Source organism: Cataglyphis hispanica, chromosome 12 (assembly GCF_021464435.1).
Source record: "Cataglyphis hispanica isolate Lineage 1 chromosome 12, ULB_Chis1_1.0, whole genome shotgun sequence".
Lineage (NCBI taxonomy): Eukaryota > Metazoa > Arthropoda > Insecta > Hymenoptera > Formicidae > Cataglyphis > Cataglyphis hispanica.
The window spans coordinates 4,602,428-4,621,096 of record NC_065965.1 but is presented as its reverse complement, the minus strand read 5'-3'; the positions used below and the strand labels follow the sequence as shown (position 1 = coordinate 4,621,096).

At 27.1% G+C, this 18,669-nt stretch overlaps 3 protein-coding genes across 3 annotated transcripts; all 3 read right to left on the bottom strand.

Moving 5' to 3' along the window:
• Positions 1-5,442: 5,442 nt before the first annotated feature.
• LOC126853653 (regulator of MON1-CCZ1 complex) lies at positions 5,443-9,204 on the bottom strand. The gene is made up of 11 exons (XM_050599557.1): positions 8,870-9,204; positions 8,494-8,799; positions 8,238-8,412; positions 8,006-8,165; positions 7,822-7,927; positions 7,590-7,743; positions 7,407-7,470; positions 7,097-7,316; positions 6,850-7,016; positions 6,492-6,767; positions 5,443-6,420 (listed from the first exon to the last, which is right to left on the bottom strand). The coding sequence occupies exons 1-11, from the start codon at positions 8,996-8,998 to the stop codon at positions 6,159-6,161; spliced, it is 2,019 nt and encodes a 672-aa protein (XP_050455514.1). The 5' UTR covers positions 8,999-9,204; the 3' UTR covers positions 5,443-6,158.
• A 294-nt stretch (positions 9,205-9,498) lies between these two features.
• On the bottom strand, positions 9,499-11,626 carry LOC126853706 (ribonuclease H2 subunit B). Its single transcript, XM_050599707.1, has 5 exons — positions 11,159-11,626; positions 10,782-11,020; positions 10,372-10,657; positions 9,960-10,192; positions 9,499-9,740 (listed from the first exon to the last, which is right to left on the bottom strand). Exons 1-5 carry the CDS (start codon positions 11,259-11,261, stop codon positions 9,645-9,647), a joined length of 957 nt encoding a protein of 318 aa, XP_050455664.1. The 5' UTR covers positions 11,262-11,626; the 3' UTR covers positions 9,499-9,644.
• A 267-nt stretch (positions 11,627-11,893) lies between these two features.
• On the bottom strand, positions 11,894-18,668 carry LOC126853630 (protein argonaute-2-like). The gene is given in 17 exon segments (XM_050599502.1): positions 11,894-12,376; positions 12,462-12,646; positions 12,938-13,184; positions 13,295-13,328; positions 13,331-13,457; positions 13,522-13,609; positions 13,694-13,847; positions 13,925-14,080; positions 14,266-14,545; positions 14,617-14,733; positions 14,808-15,160; positions 15,307-15,439; positions 15,739-15,957; positions 16,172-16,534; positions 16,675-17,337; positions 17,439-17,614; positions 18,115-18,668. Coding segments are annotated over 17 exon segments (3,387 nt in total). The 5' UTR covers positions 18,128-18,668; the 3' UTR covers positions 11,894-12,297.
• Position 18,669: the final 1 nt, after the last annotated feature.

Sequence of the window (18,669 nt, the reverse complement as noted above, 5' to 3'; positions counted from 1 at the left end):
TTTCTAATTGTATAAAATAGAACAAGGAAGAGACTCATATGCCATCGTAACTGAACCGATGCACAAAAGGGATTGAAAGAAATATTACAATCTGAAACAATTACAAAATACACAAATGTACGCAAAATGTATCTTAAATATATGTCACAATTGACATGTAGACATTAAAAAATGTATGATATAGAATTAACAACATAATTAAGTAAATAATCGTAACATTGAGATAGCAAAATATGAAAAAAAAAAATTCGCATATATTTGAGAGTTATGTTGTATAGTTGTTATAATTTCATTAATTCGCAGTTATATGCGGGAAATTATATTCCTCAAAATATTATTTGATAACTTTTAAAATTGTTTCAGTTGTTTCAATTGTTTCTTATTTTTTACATCAAAAGGTAGAGATGTGCTTAAATTTTTTGCAGATTAAGAATTACGAGAATATATTGTTACAAAATACTTATCAAGATAAAGATTAAAATATTTTGATAAAAAGCTCAGATACAGTATTTAAGCAAAAGTGGCATTTTGCAAATGAAAATATCAAGCCTTTTGCTAACAATAAAATATAAATTGACCTAATTTGGTATGTATTGCAAAATAAATTAGAGAGAGATTAATATTTGCAATGAAAATTTATGTACGCTAGAACTATAATATAATGTCTTTTGTAATAATAATTGTAGAAATTGTAGATTAAATTTTCAAGTATGAAATACTTGAAGCAATATCTCACATACGTCCTTATCAAGAATAAAAAAAATCTTTACGAAATCATGTGACTTAAATAATTATAATAATGAAAAACTTGTACAATATGTTGCCAATTGTTAACATAAATGTGAAAATATTGAAAACTGCATTATAATAAGACTTTTGCAAAATGATGATCATAATATCAATTTAAATATTACCACTCATTTTTATACTTGTGTCAATTATCAAGCTGTTTACTTTTTTTTATTTTAATGGCAACTTTTTATATTATTGGAGTAATTCACGCTTGAAAGTTTAAACTATCTGAAAAATATGAGCAAAAAGCAAATTTTTTCGATTTAAATGAAGATTATTGATTCAGACGATAATTAATAAAAAACAAGCTAAAAAAAGGATCAATCGCCGCTCTGTTAAGTAACGCGACTAGATTACGAATATTAATAACCGTCCTATTAAGATATTTTTCGCGCGACCAAGAGGAAATTATAAAGGTGAAAGGTTCGTTCAGCGAAGTGAACTGAAATTGCGAGATGTTCTGCGATAAATTCACTGTTAAAAAAAAGATCATAAAAATATGCTTAGTGAATATCTCACGAACGTTCTGCGCAAATGTATGCGTGAAATTTTGTATTTTGACATTTTAATGCGAGAAATCCATGTACTACTTCTATCAGTTTTATCTACTTCGTATAAATTTTCATGTAATGTTTATCGTCGATAAACGTGCAACTGCAAATATAAGAGAGAAAAATTCAACTAACTTTCCAAAGCATCCAAAATATTGTTAGAGATTTCATTACATATATATGCACGGAAATTTAAAAATATTTGTGTATATAACTGTGTTATATACACAAATAAAACCCAATTAAAAATAAGACCCAAATTTTTTCAGAAAATTTCTTAAAAATAATTATATAAATAAAAAAATATACACATAGCAGAAAAGATAAAATTTCATGGAAAATTATAATAAAGCATTAAAATTTAAATAGATTTCTAAATTTTAAACAATTCAAGATAGTTTTGGCGCTAAGTTATATCTAAAATATTTTGCACGTTTGCCGACGATATACAAACGCAATTTTGTTATAACTATTGCAGCAAACATTCTCTTCTGTGTCCATAAAACTTTGCGCGCAACCTCAACAGATCTCTCTTAGACCCATTAAACTTTTTACTTGTATCTTACTTAAGCTTCTTCCGCACCTATAATTTATATCCGAAACACATACTCTAAGTGACGATCGATTATAATTCAGTCTATATTTAAATATGTACAATGGACCAAAAATTGATTAATCTTTAGAATTTCGATCTGCATAAGAGATTGATGGCAAAAACTGTTAACCCGATCTTAAAAAAATTATGACAAAATAGTTTTTTTGCAAGAAAATGACAATGGCGTTTTTAGAATTTAATACGAATAATAATCGATTTTTTCCGAAGTTTGTTTCAAGTTCCTTCTAATTCTAAAGAACGGTAATGTACATAGAAAGACATAAAAATATAATCATTATCTTCAATCTGTTAATAATCGGGATTTTTGCAACGATACAATATATCTCTTATGTATACGAGTACTCACTTTTAATCTGCGTATCATAGAAGTCAAGGACACGATTCACCCTTCTTCTCGAAGTTTCCGAGAGGTATATATATATATATATAAGCGTCCTCTTCCTAATTTCCTTAAGCTTAATCTTGCGCGCAAACAAGCGGAATGGCCGGGTAATGATGTCCCTGTAAATAATTAATGCTGTAACCTTCAATGTAGTTAGGTATGTTTTCCCAGATGATACTGTATACGTTATTGGTAATCGGCGCGATATCGGGTATCTATATATATTATAGATTGTGTCAGAAATTCTTTATTACTTCTGAAACCATTTGAAAACTGTACGCACAGTTCAAAAGTTTACCTAATATTTTTTATCCGAGAATACAATATTGTATATTAAATTATTATATTTATATTTTACATATTTTACTTTTATATTTTATATTATAATACATTAATATTAACGCTCTGCACTATATAACGATCAACAGAAACACAAATATAGAGTGATGATGTTAATAACAGAATGGATCAGTAAATGATAATTTTAGAATCTGAGCTCAATATATGGACGTAACAAATGATTTTTATGTCTCTACAAGAACTGTCCTCTATAAGAACAAAAACGTGACAATTGCTACAAAAAAAGGCGTAAAAATATATCAAATTTATTAAAACTATACCAATGTGTTAACGCTTAGAATATTTCTTCAAAATATATTGAGCTAGTGTATATACTTTAAATATTACAACTTATTATACTTATTTATTTCGAACTTTATTTTAATCTGTTTCTGTTCGTATATAAATAAGTATGTTATAAATATTAAAAATATTAAAAATATTAAATATAAATATTAAAAAAGAACGCATACGTTTTTGAACAAATTGTACATATAGCATGTAAGGCGAAAATGAGGCTAAGCTAATGAATCAAAACCAAAAAAGCAACTCTTGAGAATTTCTCTCTAATGTCTATGTGTAAGTTAAAAGTTAAGCTGCTCGTATATCTTAACGGCTTGCTTACCGACTGCTTATCAGTTAATTTATTATATTCAAGTTACAAAATTTGCGCTTACAAAGTTTCAGAAATATATCACGTTGGTATAATTTATGATGAAATTATATTTGTAAATCAGGGATAAAATATTAAAAATTGAAATATATAGTAGGAAAATAAAATAAAACAAACATTTCAGATTAATATTCTAAATTAATATCTTTTTTAATGTGTAAGTAAAACGCGCAAAAAATACTGAAATAATCAAAAATACTTTTACCATTGTCCATAATTTACAAATAATATACAGCTATACAATAAAAATAACAGTAACAAGATGAACTACATCGTTATTTGATCTCATCGACATTTGGGGTTTGGAAAAGTTTTAATCACTTATTGATTATTTGTGAGCTGGACGGTAATAAAGACGTTAAGAGAAGAACCAATGAAATCCGAATTCAAACTATATGCCTGTGTCTGTATATCTACTCTGTCTCTCTCTTCTCTCTTTCTCTCTCGTTGTCAAAAAAAAAATAGTAACTTGTAAAATTAACTTAATTTACCTTTTATCACACACTGTCGACGAGCTTATTACGGACCACGATGACATTGAGAGCTATAGTCGTGCTGCGAACTCTGCCGTATACGAAACGATGTGAAATCTGACACATTTACGCGCTTCTTGAACGCACAGACGATTCAAAATCTTCCCAAATCGATCATCTTGCACAAACAAATTTAATATATACGCTCTAATTTACATATTTATATATACTCGCGCCAATTTTTTGCCCTTTGCCACTGTTTACAAAATTTATTATAATTACGTTTTTTTATTTTTATAATATATAATTACAAACTAATTTTTCTAATATTATGCGACGCGGAAAATATATTCAGCGAGAAGTCGAGTACAATGTACAATGCAAAATATCGGTACAGTATGAAGTTGGACACAATGAATGAGAACCAAAATTAAAATTTGAAAAATTTGAATTTTGATCTTATGCGCTAAAATATAAGTGTTTTTCAAAAATTGTCATTTAAACTAAATAAAGATTTAAAAATCACTTTGTTTTCATTAAAAAATATTTTTCTATCTCGAAATAGATAATAAATTCTTTTAAGGCTGATTCTTTTAATATAGATTTATAGAATATCTCTTATATTAAATTTACTTTGTGTGATTAAAATATTTTTTAATGAAATGATTATTACAAAAAAATTTGTATTTATTGGCTATTGATAATAAGTATTTCGCATTCGAGAATATTAATTAAAATATAATATTTTGTCCAAATGCTACACAAAACGGTTCATGATGCAATTAATCGGTGATAATTAAAGACAATTGAAACAAAGTTAAATACACATACTTTGAAATTCAAAGCAAGATTAGAATTCCTATTCTTAAAATTTTTTTAAATAAAAATAATAATTTTCCTTTAAAAAAAATTACAATATATACTATTGCAAGAAATAAAAGATGTTAATATCTTCAATTTCATATTTAATCATTGATTCAATAGTAATTCCGTAGATTAAAACTTTTTTGATGTAAAAAGATGAAAAATTGTAAATCGAAAAATATAGTCCAAAACATTTAGTTTGCGCTAGAATATTTTCCGAATATTACAAATAAAAAAAATTTGTTTTAAAATAAAATTGATCTACGGAAAATCGCAAATGGTTTTATTGGTTTGCAATTTATTTTTTAAATATTTATTTTCAAATAATTGTAAATAATTCCAAATAATTGTTAAAATTCCGGATTCCTCGCTTGACTTAACGCAAATAATAGATATATATTATAAATAAAACAGATAAAGCACATACATGTTTCCATGACCAATCTCTAAGTTTCGCAGTTTTTCATGTGTAAGCACTTCATTCGCAATTCTTTGCTTTGTCAAAGTGCACACTACTTTCATAACTTCAATATTTTGTAATCGCGGAAATCTAATTAGTTAATAGAACTGTGCGTTCGACATTATTCAATTACAGTTGCGGTTTAATCATAATAAAAAAGCGCTTACATTTTGTGATTTGATTGAAGTATCTATTTTTCACTTTCACTTATCCACTCAATTACCGTCTAGATTTAATTAAAAATGCAGCGCCTGTTACCGTATAATTTTTGATTAATTGTAATAAATCATCATTTAATATACACAAATTTTACTGCATTTTTCACTTGATTTATACATAATTTAACATCCTCCTGTTGTCACAACTCCACTGAATATTATACTTCAACATTGATTGGTGATTAAATCGTTTATCTTTTATAAAGTTACCATATAATGTTCATAAAAGACAATTATAATTTGTTATTAATTAAAAGACCTGTGTATATATGTGTAATATTATTCCAAAATATATTAAAAAAGAATGACAAATTTGATTACAAAATTGTTTTGTAAAAAAGAAAGTAATTTTGGATATGTTTATATTAAAAGAAAGTCTCACTATATCAAATATTAAAGAAACTTTACATATTTTGTAAAAATTTTGAATATAGAATTTCCGCGCTAAAGAGAATCCTGCAATATGGGTTTTATAAGAGAAAAAAATGAAAAAGAAACAACACTTTGACAGAGATAAATATTACATGTCACTACATTGAATTTCTCTTTCTTTCTTCCTCATTCTTTTTTCTTCAATAATAAGTAATCCATATGTATGTGTGTGTATGTATGTGTCATGTGTGGTGTGTTTGTGCATATATATAATTATATAATACCATAGGAATATATTTATAGATAATGAAGCAGCAACAGTATGCTACTTCTTCATTAACCTCGTTAAATAAAAATAAAGAAATAAATTACTGCCTATCACTTTTATATGTGCTATACAAACATTAATATTGTAATCCTATGAAGAAATAGTGGTAACATTCGAGTTCGTGTCGGAATTGCACTCATTGTCCGTTCCATGGAATAGATATTTAAAATACTGGACATATGGCTGACAATGTTCTCCTCTTGTGAAAGCCGTGGTGTTGTGCAACCTCAAATTGCGTTGTTCAAAGAACTTGAAAACCGAATGAAAAAGTGTCGCGTCGTCAGTAGCTTTTGCCGCTTCTAAAAATTTTCTCGCAGATACCTGATCCACCATCCCAACTGAGCGAACGTATCTAAAAAACGTAGAAATATATTATTGTATCCAAATATTATTTCGAATTCAAGATGCAACCTTCCAAATTACCGTAAAGCAGCCAAAATATGTCCCTTAGATAATAGCACTTCAATTATCTCTTCATGTGCATTGCCCAATCGCTTCAGCATATCCAACGCTAATTGATGTGCTGCTGGATATAAGTTTTCCAGAGAAAGTAGTAAGCAGGCTAAAGGCTTCGAATCAGCAACCACGTGATATTGTAACAATTGATGGAGCTGATAGTAAGCTTTTCGATGTACCAATGTTGTGATGATCAATTCGTGCAAGTAATGTTGCACCGGTATTCCATGTTCAGCTAATGATCTATATGAAATCCGATACAATTATAAAAAATAAAATAAACTGAGTTTATTCTGAGTTATCAGCTATTATAATTTTTATATACCTGATATATTCAAGCAGAACCCATATTATCATCTTTGGCTCAATCTTATCTTCAGGAAATTTAGATAATATGTGACTGTACATGTCGCTTTGATCAAGTAATAACTTATACTTAAAATTCTCAGTCACTGTTATATTTTTTACATTGTTTTGTAAAGGTGTTCCCATCTGCAATTAATAAACAAATAATGTGAATAATATATTGTGTTCTAATTATTATATGAAAAAAGAATTCAATTTAATATTACCTGATTTTGTATTTCATTTTCTAGGTAATTTCTATATACAAAATTAAGTTTATCAAATATGGTTGGCATTTCCATTAAGCTCACAGGTAATTGAGTCATAAAGTTCTGCAAGACTTGTATTAATATCTGCTTAGCATTTGATCGCTGCATTAAAAATTCTACAAGGAGTACTTTATCTGTAATTAATTTCACCAAAGCTTCCAACCTGAGCTCGATGTACCTATATTGATATTAACAAATAAAAAAAACTCGTAAATCAATATACAGATAATTCAAAATAAAAAGCATTGTAGTTTAAATACAAACATACCATAAACAACCCAGCTTTACATCAATTATTATATTTGGTTGAAAAACAACCCAATTAGGAGAATCTATGTAATGTTAAGACTCAATGCATATTAGATCAATAAGATAATTTTGTTATAAATATTTAAATATTATGCTTATAAATCCCCATAAATGTAATATTTATATTTACATAAAAGGATACATAATTGACATGGCTGATACATCTGATCTGATAAAGTTGTACCCGATACTTTAAGATTAAATGGTTTAATTGGTTTTGCCAGAGTTACACTGGTATGATGCATTACTGTCCCATCACTCACTCCAGACAACATGATGTCAAATATCATTGATGTCTATATAAAAGTACACAATTAAATTCTGCTATTTTAAATTTGTTTATATTGAATGATAATATAATATAAGAGTAATACTTTTGATGCTTGATGATGAACAATAATAAGATTATCAACAACATTTATAGCAAATCTGCCACTAACATCCAATTTTAACATATGACTTTTTTTGATGGTCATCATTCTGCAAAAAGACAATTATAATAATATAATGCATAAATTATTGACTATTACATTCAAAGTAATAGAAAGCAAATCTTACTTATGTACAGTATAAATGTATACAAATGCTGTTCCCATTGAACGATTGGTTCCTGGTTGATGCCTTAACAAAATTATGCAAGGTGTTCCATATAATACAGCTAATGCTACATCTCTTTCAGAAACAGCCAATTTCCCTGATTTTGTTATACTATGCTCAACTGAAATATACCATAGATGCAAAAATAATTTCTCTGATTTAATATTTAAACATATTTGTTGCATTTACTAACTTTCAAACTTAGTTAATTTATGAAGATTCCCAGGTGTAACATGCAATGCTTGTATTTGATTACCAACCGTGCCGGATGATAATAATACCAAATAACTTTTAGGGCAGAATACAAACCAATTTACCCCTAAACTTAAGCACTTTAGTGCTTTAATAGAATGTTTCTCTGGATTAACCTGAAATAATAGCAGTAACTTTGATGTTGACTAATATAATTTTCTAATTAATAGAAAGAAAAAAATATAAAAATTTCTTACATGAAACAATTCTACACCATGATCCGTGACTACAAGTATTTCAGTGCCATGGGTCCAAACAAAACCCAATATTGTAGCATTCTTCCCTTTGCATGGCTGAGAGTATTCAACATTATCTAAGCCGGATACAGAGGAATAATTGACAAATTCCACTGATGAATTAGTGCGTTGGATCGCAAGTATATTCATATCAGGAGAGAACTTAATAGATATTACTGGGCCTCTGTCCTCCATCCGAAAACTTAAGTTCTGATTCGGGCCCTTAACGAGCACTCCTGTAACACCACCTGAGCGAACAGCAAATACCTGTATACAAATTAATTTTTATTATAATAGATAAAAATAAATTTTTCATCAACTGAGAAAATCGACTAACTTGCTGTTTCGAATCATCGAAAAACACATTCGTGAGGCAGCTGACTGATTCGAACCTAATAGGATCAGCAGACAGCTCCAGATAATAATCATCGCTCTGCCCTCGATCGTCAACTTCCATGTCTGGCATATTCGATCATCTGATCTGATCCAAACGCTTGACAGTTCTCGGAACTGCACTAGGGATAAAATTTTAACGCAGTGCTACCAATATAAGAATTAAAAAGTCTCTCTCCAATTCTTGTTTTCTTTTTTTTTTTTCTATAAAATCTGTTTATTGCTTGCATTTTCTACTCAAATTCTTTGATTTCTCTCTCCAACGCTCAAATATATATTCACACTCGCAAACAAAGTTTTATGTTCATAAACACTATTAAAAAAATCAGAATCGATGCTAAATGTAAAAATATAAAGAGGAAATGAAGAACTTGAATAGTAAAAAGTGCAAAATAAATTTATTGTTCTATATGCAGAATGTTTCACATTCTACATAATTAAAGATTAAAATAAATGATTTAGCAAATTGCATTTATTGTGTTACATTTAAACTTTAACTATATCTAAAAATTCGTTAAACTATTGGAAAAACTTTTTTTCCTGATATAGTGTCTCGTCAATGAAATAATAGTGCAATTTTCAACTTCGATATTATTTTAAACACATTTTTATACAAAATAGTAAAATTTATAAAAACATATAGATATATTAAAAAATGCGTTTATAATTTGCAGTGCATAATTTATAAAATCATTGCAATGTATATATCTTTGTGAGATCTATTTTTTTTTAAAAAAGCTAGTAATGCTTTTAGATCCTGCAGCTGCTTTTTGTCTAGCTAATTCCTTTTTACCAGGAGCAATGTTTTTTTGTACCTATAAAAGAAAATTTGTAAATATTTAAATTGCATAATCTTGTTCAAAAACATGATGCTACAAAAATCGCCTGTAGACTTTGCAATGTCTTATAACTGCAAACAAAAGCAGATATGCTGTAATTTTGAAATAGAGAAAAATTGTTGATATATTTTAGTTGCAAATTGATATTTATTATAAATTTAATATTAAAGTTAATATAACTGTAAAGTAACTGACCTTTTCAGTTTTATTTAATAAGTTCTTTGTCTTTGTTTTCAGTGGGCTTTCTTCAAAGGAAGGGCTTTCTTCTTCTCTTTTAAGTTTTTTCTCATTAGTTATATTTTTAGGACTATCTAGTTTGCGTTTTTTACTTTCTATTTCATCAGATATATTCAAATATTGTGCCAATCTCTGTGAAAGATCTTCAGCAAGATATTCGGATATAATACCATGCGCATATTTCAAATATTCTGTAACAAAAAATGTTTTATTAATAAATTAATTTTTCTTGTAGATGTTTGATTTTGTTAGATTATTCCAATTAAAATATAACAAATATTAAGAAATCTTCAAAAACTTATATTTCATTATATTTTTTTATTATAATTATATATTGTAATTGTAATTTATCATTATCTTGTTTGTTTACCTGTTTCTGTATCAATTTCATATTTAGTACTCTTGACATAATTAGCACTCATAGCACCTTGAGATACATGAACTCTTTTTTGCTTTAATAAGTGTGCCACTTTTTCTACTTTTTCTTGCAACCATTTTAATGATTTGTCTTCATTAAATTTGAAAGCTTGTAATAATTTATCTCCTTTACAATCAGCAACTAACCATAGTTTCAAATTCTCGCATTGTGCAAGGCGATATGTTTCTGGAAAATCTTCATCCCACAGACATTGTTCTAAAGGTTGTGCCAGTTGTGACTATAAAATATTCATTTTTTTTACATTTAAATGCTAAATTTTAATAATACTTATATAAAGACATTTTAAATAATTTTAAATAATTTTATTAATTAATAATTTTATTAATATATCCTACATTTACCTTTCTTAGGTACGGCAAAACTAAAAAGATTGGATCAATTGGAGTTGACAAGTACAACTTGCCATCAGATTTGACATTATTATCAATGAACCAAGACCTTTTAGTTTCATCAAAGATTAAAACTTCCTGCACTGTGAGATTACCAGAACTAAATATAAATATAGTTGGCTTATTAGAGGCCGGATGTCTAAGTTTCACAATCTCTGACTGAGCCACATTTGAGCTGTCCAAACTATCTCCTAAAAAATATAAACATTTGTATATACAACTTAGAAATTATTTGTATATGTAACAAGTACAATTTGCCAAAGATATTAATTAATCGCAAAAATAATAACCAAACAGAAATAAAAATAATTCATAATTTTATGGCTTGCCTTTCATAAGAAACACCCATGTGTTTATCGATGAATGACAACTTGTCGTCTTTTGCGGTGATCCTTTAGCGCGCAGCATTTTCCCGCGTGTTGTACGTTGCATTGTTTTCGAGACGTCTTCCGCTCAAGGCGTGCAAGAATAAATCTCAGATTCATAGGATTTAATATAGGCCTATTATATTAAAAACATTCTTGCAGACGGAATCCGATTATGTATATCGAGCAGTATCAAACAAATAAAACCGTCGTTATAGGTTAGACAATCACAAATGACAAGGTATTGTATAAAACATTTCTGTTCTCAGATTCCTTCCATCATTTATAATTTATACAGATCATTCTTCATTTGGAAAAATTATTAGCACTGTACAAAACAAGATATGATTATTAATTTATTGATTGTACACATAAGCTGGAACGCCAGGAGGCTAGCAGATAGGACAGGATCTCTCTCTCTCTGGCCATTGTAAAAATTGGGATGCGTTCCGTTTCATTATATATATATATATATATATATATATATATATATATATATATATATATATATATATTATATAAATATAACTTAATTTTTTTATATTATAATTAATTTTGTATTATAATTGATTAAATTTTAGAATTAAAATTAGGATATTTCAACTTTTCTAAAAATTTATATTTTATTCTATATAAAGATATGATGCAAATAATATAAATGTTATTAATTGATTTTTTTATTTACATGTACAATATATGTTAAAATCATCTTTCACCTTTCACATGTGAAATATATATTAAAATCATCTTTCATATTTTGTCATGATAGATTTATAATTAATGCATATACAAATATGTGAACTAAATGACTTGAATTGTTATAATATACATAAAAATACTGCATATTGTTATTTCAAGAATGTAAAATCACATACAACAAAAAAAAAAGAGTACCAAAATATATATATTTACAGCTTTTTTGTATTATTTTATGAAAAATAAAGTCATATGTAATATCACAATTTCCTCTTTTTTCCTTTGTTATATCACACTTTTAAATAGAAAAGCTAGAAATACATAAACAAGACAAAATTATTGTTAAAAAAAAAAGACTAAGTAGATATGTTAAGCTTTGAATACAAAGTAATCTTATATAAATTTCTTTACACGAAATACATTGGTGAATGTATCATATTTTTATTAAATTCATTCTGTACTTCCTCCAAATTATCTAAATCACGTCTGTAAATAGAAAAATATTGCCATAAATTATTGATGATTACTAATGATTATAATTAATGACCAATTTATTGTGATTAATACTTACCCTTGTATTAAAACTTTTCCACGATATGCTGCCAAATGAGCGTAGTAAGTTGGCGCTGGATAGCTTACAGATTTCATACAGCGCGCATACATATGGCAAAGATAATACGTCAATTCTTCTATTTCATCTTCCGTATAATTAGATTCGTTCCATATGCATCTGTATTTGGTAGGCCTTGCAGTACCCTGTAACATGATGTAGCATTGACAGTATATAGTTTACTAAATTATATTTAGTGATAAATTTGAAAAAATAAATATTTTTATTTCATAAAATTGTTATTCTGATATACTTAACTATAATATTTCTTAAAATAGATTATTATAACTATTACAACTGTTTACATTAAGAGTTAATTATTAATCAATTATTATTATAAGAAAAATTTCTTATCGGTATACTTAATGTCTTTCTAACATTAAAATATATTTATAGTTATATAAACAAATATATATTTTTGTAATCAATAACTTTACTTTAATGCTCTCATGTGAAACGAGATAAAAATCGATGTGACTTGGATGAGTAATTTCAGTATCAACAATTGTGCCCGCTTCCACATTATGTAACTCATTGTTTATAGGGAAAAAACGCACATGATGTCTCTTTTGAACAACTAAACAAGTAATTTGAATATCAGCCTTATATACCATACATGCACGTTTAATAGCTTGTATTTCATAATGTATGACTTGTGGGAATTGTCCTTCGCTAACTCCATCTCTATACATTCAAATATTAATATGCAATTATAAATATATAATAGGAAACATAATATTTTAATCTTTTTGATAATATTACATAAAATATATTGACAACAAAAAATTACATACCGATAATAGATGATTCTTTCTGGTAGATGCGACATTTTTTTTCATAAATGAGTAGTTGAACTTTTATTATTTTTTCAAGATCTGAGATTATTTCTTCGTTGGGTTGTAGAAGTTTAAGCACAACATTATACTGGAAGCCGAACGAATCACAACTTGCAGTAACCTAAATTAATGATATTTCCATTAATGCATGTATATTCACACAAATGTTTAATAATTATGCTTACTGCTGCAATAGAAGGTGTATTCGCATCATGAGATGGATGAGTTACATCAGCACCCACAAGCATACAAGAGTTAGCAAAACATTTTGGTCTAATAAAAATAAAAAAATTTTTTTCGAAATTATTATAAAAAATATATCTTTATAAAATAAAATAAGATACAAATATTGCTCACATTGTATCGAGTGTATGGTTAATGCCATTTAATTTTGCATTTATTTTTAGAAGAATGTTTTTTATTGTTGATGTCTTAGTTTCACGAATATTCTGATATTTTATACACTGTGTCAAGACACCCAGTTCCAACTCGGTAATCTGTTTAATCTTATCTAAGATATAAATAATTCAAATTAATTTATTTAGAATTAAAAAATATGAAAAAAAATGTATACAAATGCATACTTACTGTATATTGTGTCTGGAAAATTTGGTATGGCTACTATTATCAGTTTCAATTTTTTATTACACGCAAAGTAGTTTCTAATTTCTTCTATATTTTCCGGGTTCAAACTTTTGAAGTTTCCAGTATTAGGCTTTTCTATCTTCATACCAACAAAATTCGCTTAAAAAAGATGATATAACATGATAATGCTATATAATTAAAAATTTTTCAATTATTTAAATTTATAGTTGAATTAACATACATTTTTTTAAATTATAGTTATTAAGCACATTATTAATGTATTTTTAGGGATGTTATATAACACAAAATTTTAATATTTTAATTTAATTTTTCATATACTTTACCATTCATTATTAAAACTTCCATAAAGGTACACATATTATGATGTGCATGTTGCTGACATGCTAAATTGATAATAGTCCATTCCTCTCTTCCTAAATTCATAGGTTGCACAAAATTATTACGTGTAAACCATTTTCCCTTGCTTACAAATACTTTTGCGTTATCATAGTTTAATGTCGGAGCTTTTAAAATCCTAGCATTCACCTCTTGCATTTCTGTGTCGACAGACAATCGAAATTCTTTCCTCATGGTAAGACTATCATTTACATTGATTTTTTTAAACTACAAATAAACATAAAATAAATTAATTAAAGTGCAAAATTTTTTATATAACGATATCAAACCTCCTTTACCGCTTCTTTTATACTTTTGCGACGATCAAATGCTTTCTCTGCTGCTACTGTAATCATCTTAGAAGTTTGTGTTTTGTTCAACTTTTTAACAGACTGACCAGCCACAATAGTACATAACTATAAAGTTTATTACTTTAAACGATATTTTAATTAATATTACTAGATCATTTGTAATAAATATAGCGGCTTACTTCGGCAGGCAAATAAGTTTCTTTTTCTTGTGCGCCTACTGAAAGACAAGGTAAATCGGAATTACGCAAGCTGTAGTTGTAACGATTCTCAAAATACTTTTTTATTGTGATATTAGATCCCTCATAAAGAAATTTGTGTTTATTTGCAGATGGCCCTAACCCATTTAAATGATATGTTCGGCTTCGAGGCGTCGAATGAGATGAACCACTAGATTGTGGCATTGTGTAAATCACTTTTACACCCTTCAAAAATTTAGAAATTTTATTATGGTTGTCACTATTGTTCATTTCTCTATAAAGTTGAGTTAATAAATCGGAGACCTTCTGAGGCGTGATAAATCCTTTATGAACAACTAAATAAAAAGAGAAAAAAATATAAAAAATATTACATATAAATTAACAAAACTATTTAATATAGAGTTTACATATAAAGTTTATACTTTAGAATTCTTGTAAAAGTTTTAACTATAATTGGATTTACTAATTAATGATACTTTACCATCTACATTTAAATACATTTGCCAACCAAGTACAGCGGATAAAAATCCGCCGCGTTCTAAATTTAAACCACCAGTTAAATTAGTTTTTTTTTCATTATCTTTTTCAAGATCCCAGAACAATGATCGTCCAATCTATAATAATTCGTAGCATTTATTTTATTACTATAATTTATGTCATATATATATATATATATATATATATATATATATATATATATATATATATCTTCTTTATGAAATTCTATTGTAGTGAAAATATGAAATATAAATATAGATTTATGAATGGAAAAATACATTTAAACAATATTATATGCACATACCATTCTTTAACACATAAATGTACAATTAATTTCATGAATTATTATATTCATAAAAAAATTAACATATAAATTAAATTTATAATTACTATAAAATTATTATTAATTGCTTACATTTATATGTTGGAACTCAGGTTCATGACGCATAATAATATCTAGAGCTTGTATACTGGTTTGATATCTGTCAGCCTCAAGACCAGGTTGCAACTTTTTTATCCAGTTAAGATCGATATCAGCTACTTTGTTTAAGATAATTTTAAATATCTTCACATGTTTGTCACATTTTTTATGACATTGTTTTTTACAGTCTTGGATTTTAATATCAGTTTCCAGCTATGCAAAATAATGAAAAAATTAATTTTTTTTATGGTTAGAAATATTTAAAAAGTACTTTGTAATTTCTTCTGTTTATTCTATTCTTATCTTTCTTCTGTTTATTCTATAATTAAATAATGATGAAATAAATTTTTAAATTTGTTGATATGTATATAATAAATTGCATTTTTATTAAAAAAAAATATATCTATATATGTTATATATCACTTACACGATTGCCAAAAGAAAGATCTTTTGCACTGTATGCATTTTTTGCTCCATCAAATGCTGGATGTCTATTAATAAAATGTTCTTTTCTACATTGTTCAAAAACTTTTCTATATAAAGCTTTAGGAAACTTGGTGGAAATAGTAGACGTAATATCTACATCATAATGAGTAGCTACAGTTACAAAATTTTTATCAAACTTAATTTTAAACATATTTGTCAAAACACTTATAGGAATTCCTAATGTTCCAGCTTTGTTAACATTTTGCCTTTTTGGTATATAGGTTTGGTAATATTTCATTGTGGAAGATATTTTTTGTGTAATCTCTGTTTCTTGACATTTTTGATTTAATGTAAGTTGAGATAGCTGAAAAAAAGACAAACAAAATTTAGAAATTGTTTTATAAATTAAAAAAAATAATATATTAGATTTCAAAATATATTTATAATAGATATTCTTTATAACTATATAAATAATTAACTTTATATAATATTTAATTATTTTACCATAGATAAAATATTTTCTTTATAATTGTCTTGTTCTACAACTTGTTTATCCTCTTTTGTTTCAAAATATTGGTGTGATTGAGTCTGAATTTTTTGCTGATGTGGCCCTCTTTGATATTGGCCCCTCGTTTTTTGTTGTTGGCTCTTCTTTTCATATTGAGAGAAATTACGTTGTTGAAATGAAGCTGGATGTATTTGTTTCAATGCACTTTGTTTGACTAGATTTGATGATCGGTTCGACAGATTTTGTGATGTTTGTGATCCTGATTGTTGATCACATACTTGATGGTGACTACATGAAGCTTGATGTAATTGACTTGTTGATCTGGATTGTTGATCTGAATCTAATACTCTATGCGAGTAAGATTTCTCTTTTTGGCTTGATTCTGAATTATGTGGATATTGATATCTTATTGGATTTCGATTATATGTATATGAATTTTGCTGATGTGTTTGATAATGTCCTTGTTGTCTACTAGGTATATATAAACCTGATACATTTTGTTGTTGTGAATTCCATGCTTGATTTGACTGCAGTTGTGATGATGGCTGCTGCCATTTTTTTTTTGTTTTTTTGTTTTTGTTTATATATGAATGTGATGATTGTTGATTTGAAGATAAGTTTGATATTGGTTGCTGTCCTATATTTGATGTATTTTGCTCCTGAAAATTTGATATCTGATGTAATTGCAATTGAGAATAAAAGTCTTATTATTGATATAGGTCTTTATTTCATTTGTTGTTGATATAGGCCTTTTTATTACATTTTGTTGTGGTAGACTCCTTGCTTCATCTTGCTCTAATAAACCTAAATTTGATGATTGCTGCTGAAGAAATGAATAATCTGTTGATTGTTGCTGCTGTAAATCTGGCTGTAAATCTTGTGGTTCTTGTTGCTGGTGCGAAGATGAATCTGGTAGTAGTTGCTTCGAAGATAAATCTGATGGTATTTGTATGCATTTTTATATGTATACATATTTTAAACTAATCAAGTTTCTAGATATGCGTTGTCAGTGACATATATTTTAATTATTCATTACAAAAAAATTAAATATTTTTTTTTTTTTTCACATAAATATCGTCTTGATTTTATTCCAGAATATACATGATAACAATAGTGTGAATATGTTAAAGATAAGGTCAAAACTTCTGTAATGGTTTTTGTTATTGTAACCTTGAAAAGGTATCATTATCATAACATTGAAATATGGAACTACATTTGTAGACTAAATATATTCTAAGAAGTATAGATTATTTATTTCACACAATTTTTGTATACTAATATTTTTTTTCTTCCTAATAAATAATATACTGATATAAATATGAATATACTATATATAAATTATCATTAAGAAACTGATCAATTATATTAGAGATGATACAATTTAAGTGAATAATCTATAAGTCTCCATAACGATCACATATAATTACTTCACGTACCTCTTTTACGCATTTTGTCTTAGTTTATCCGTCAATATTTCTGAAAAGTTGCCTTCCTCAAAATAATTATTGATGATACTAACTATCAACAACTTTGCAATTATATGTAGTCAAAAATTTTACCGTCTCCGAGAACTCTGTACAAGAGTTCACTCTGGAATGCCATAGAACGGTCAAATGCTCACCCATAGAGTGCCAATCGCTATCGCTCGAAGCTTGAAGTTTTAACTGCTTTTGCTTTAACCAATCAGAATAAACCTTCACTCTTTTTATCCTAATTGGTCAATCCAATACTTCTAGCATTTCTAGTATCCACCCGAACGTAGCCTAATCCAACTCTCCACTGTGCAGAGGGCGTTTTGGAAGTTCTATCAATTTCTATTGGATTCAGTGGCATTTTTAGATTTTTTCTGTAGGATAAAAATCACTTAAATTTACACAAACTGTAATTAATTGCAATTTAAATAGGGAATTATACATAATTTGTATAATTTCCATTGTATAAAGAAAAGAAAAAAATAAGTGTTCATGATTATTTTATAGTTTATTTAGCAA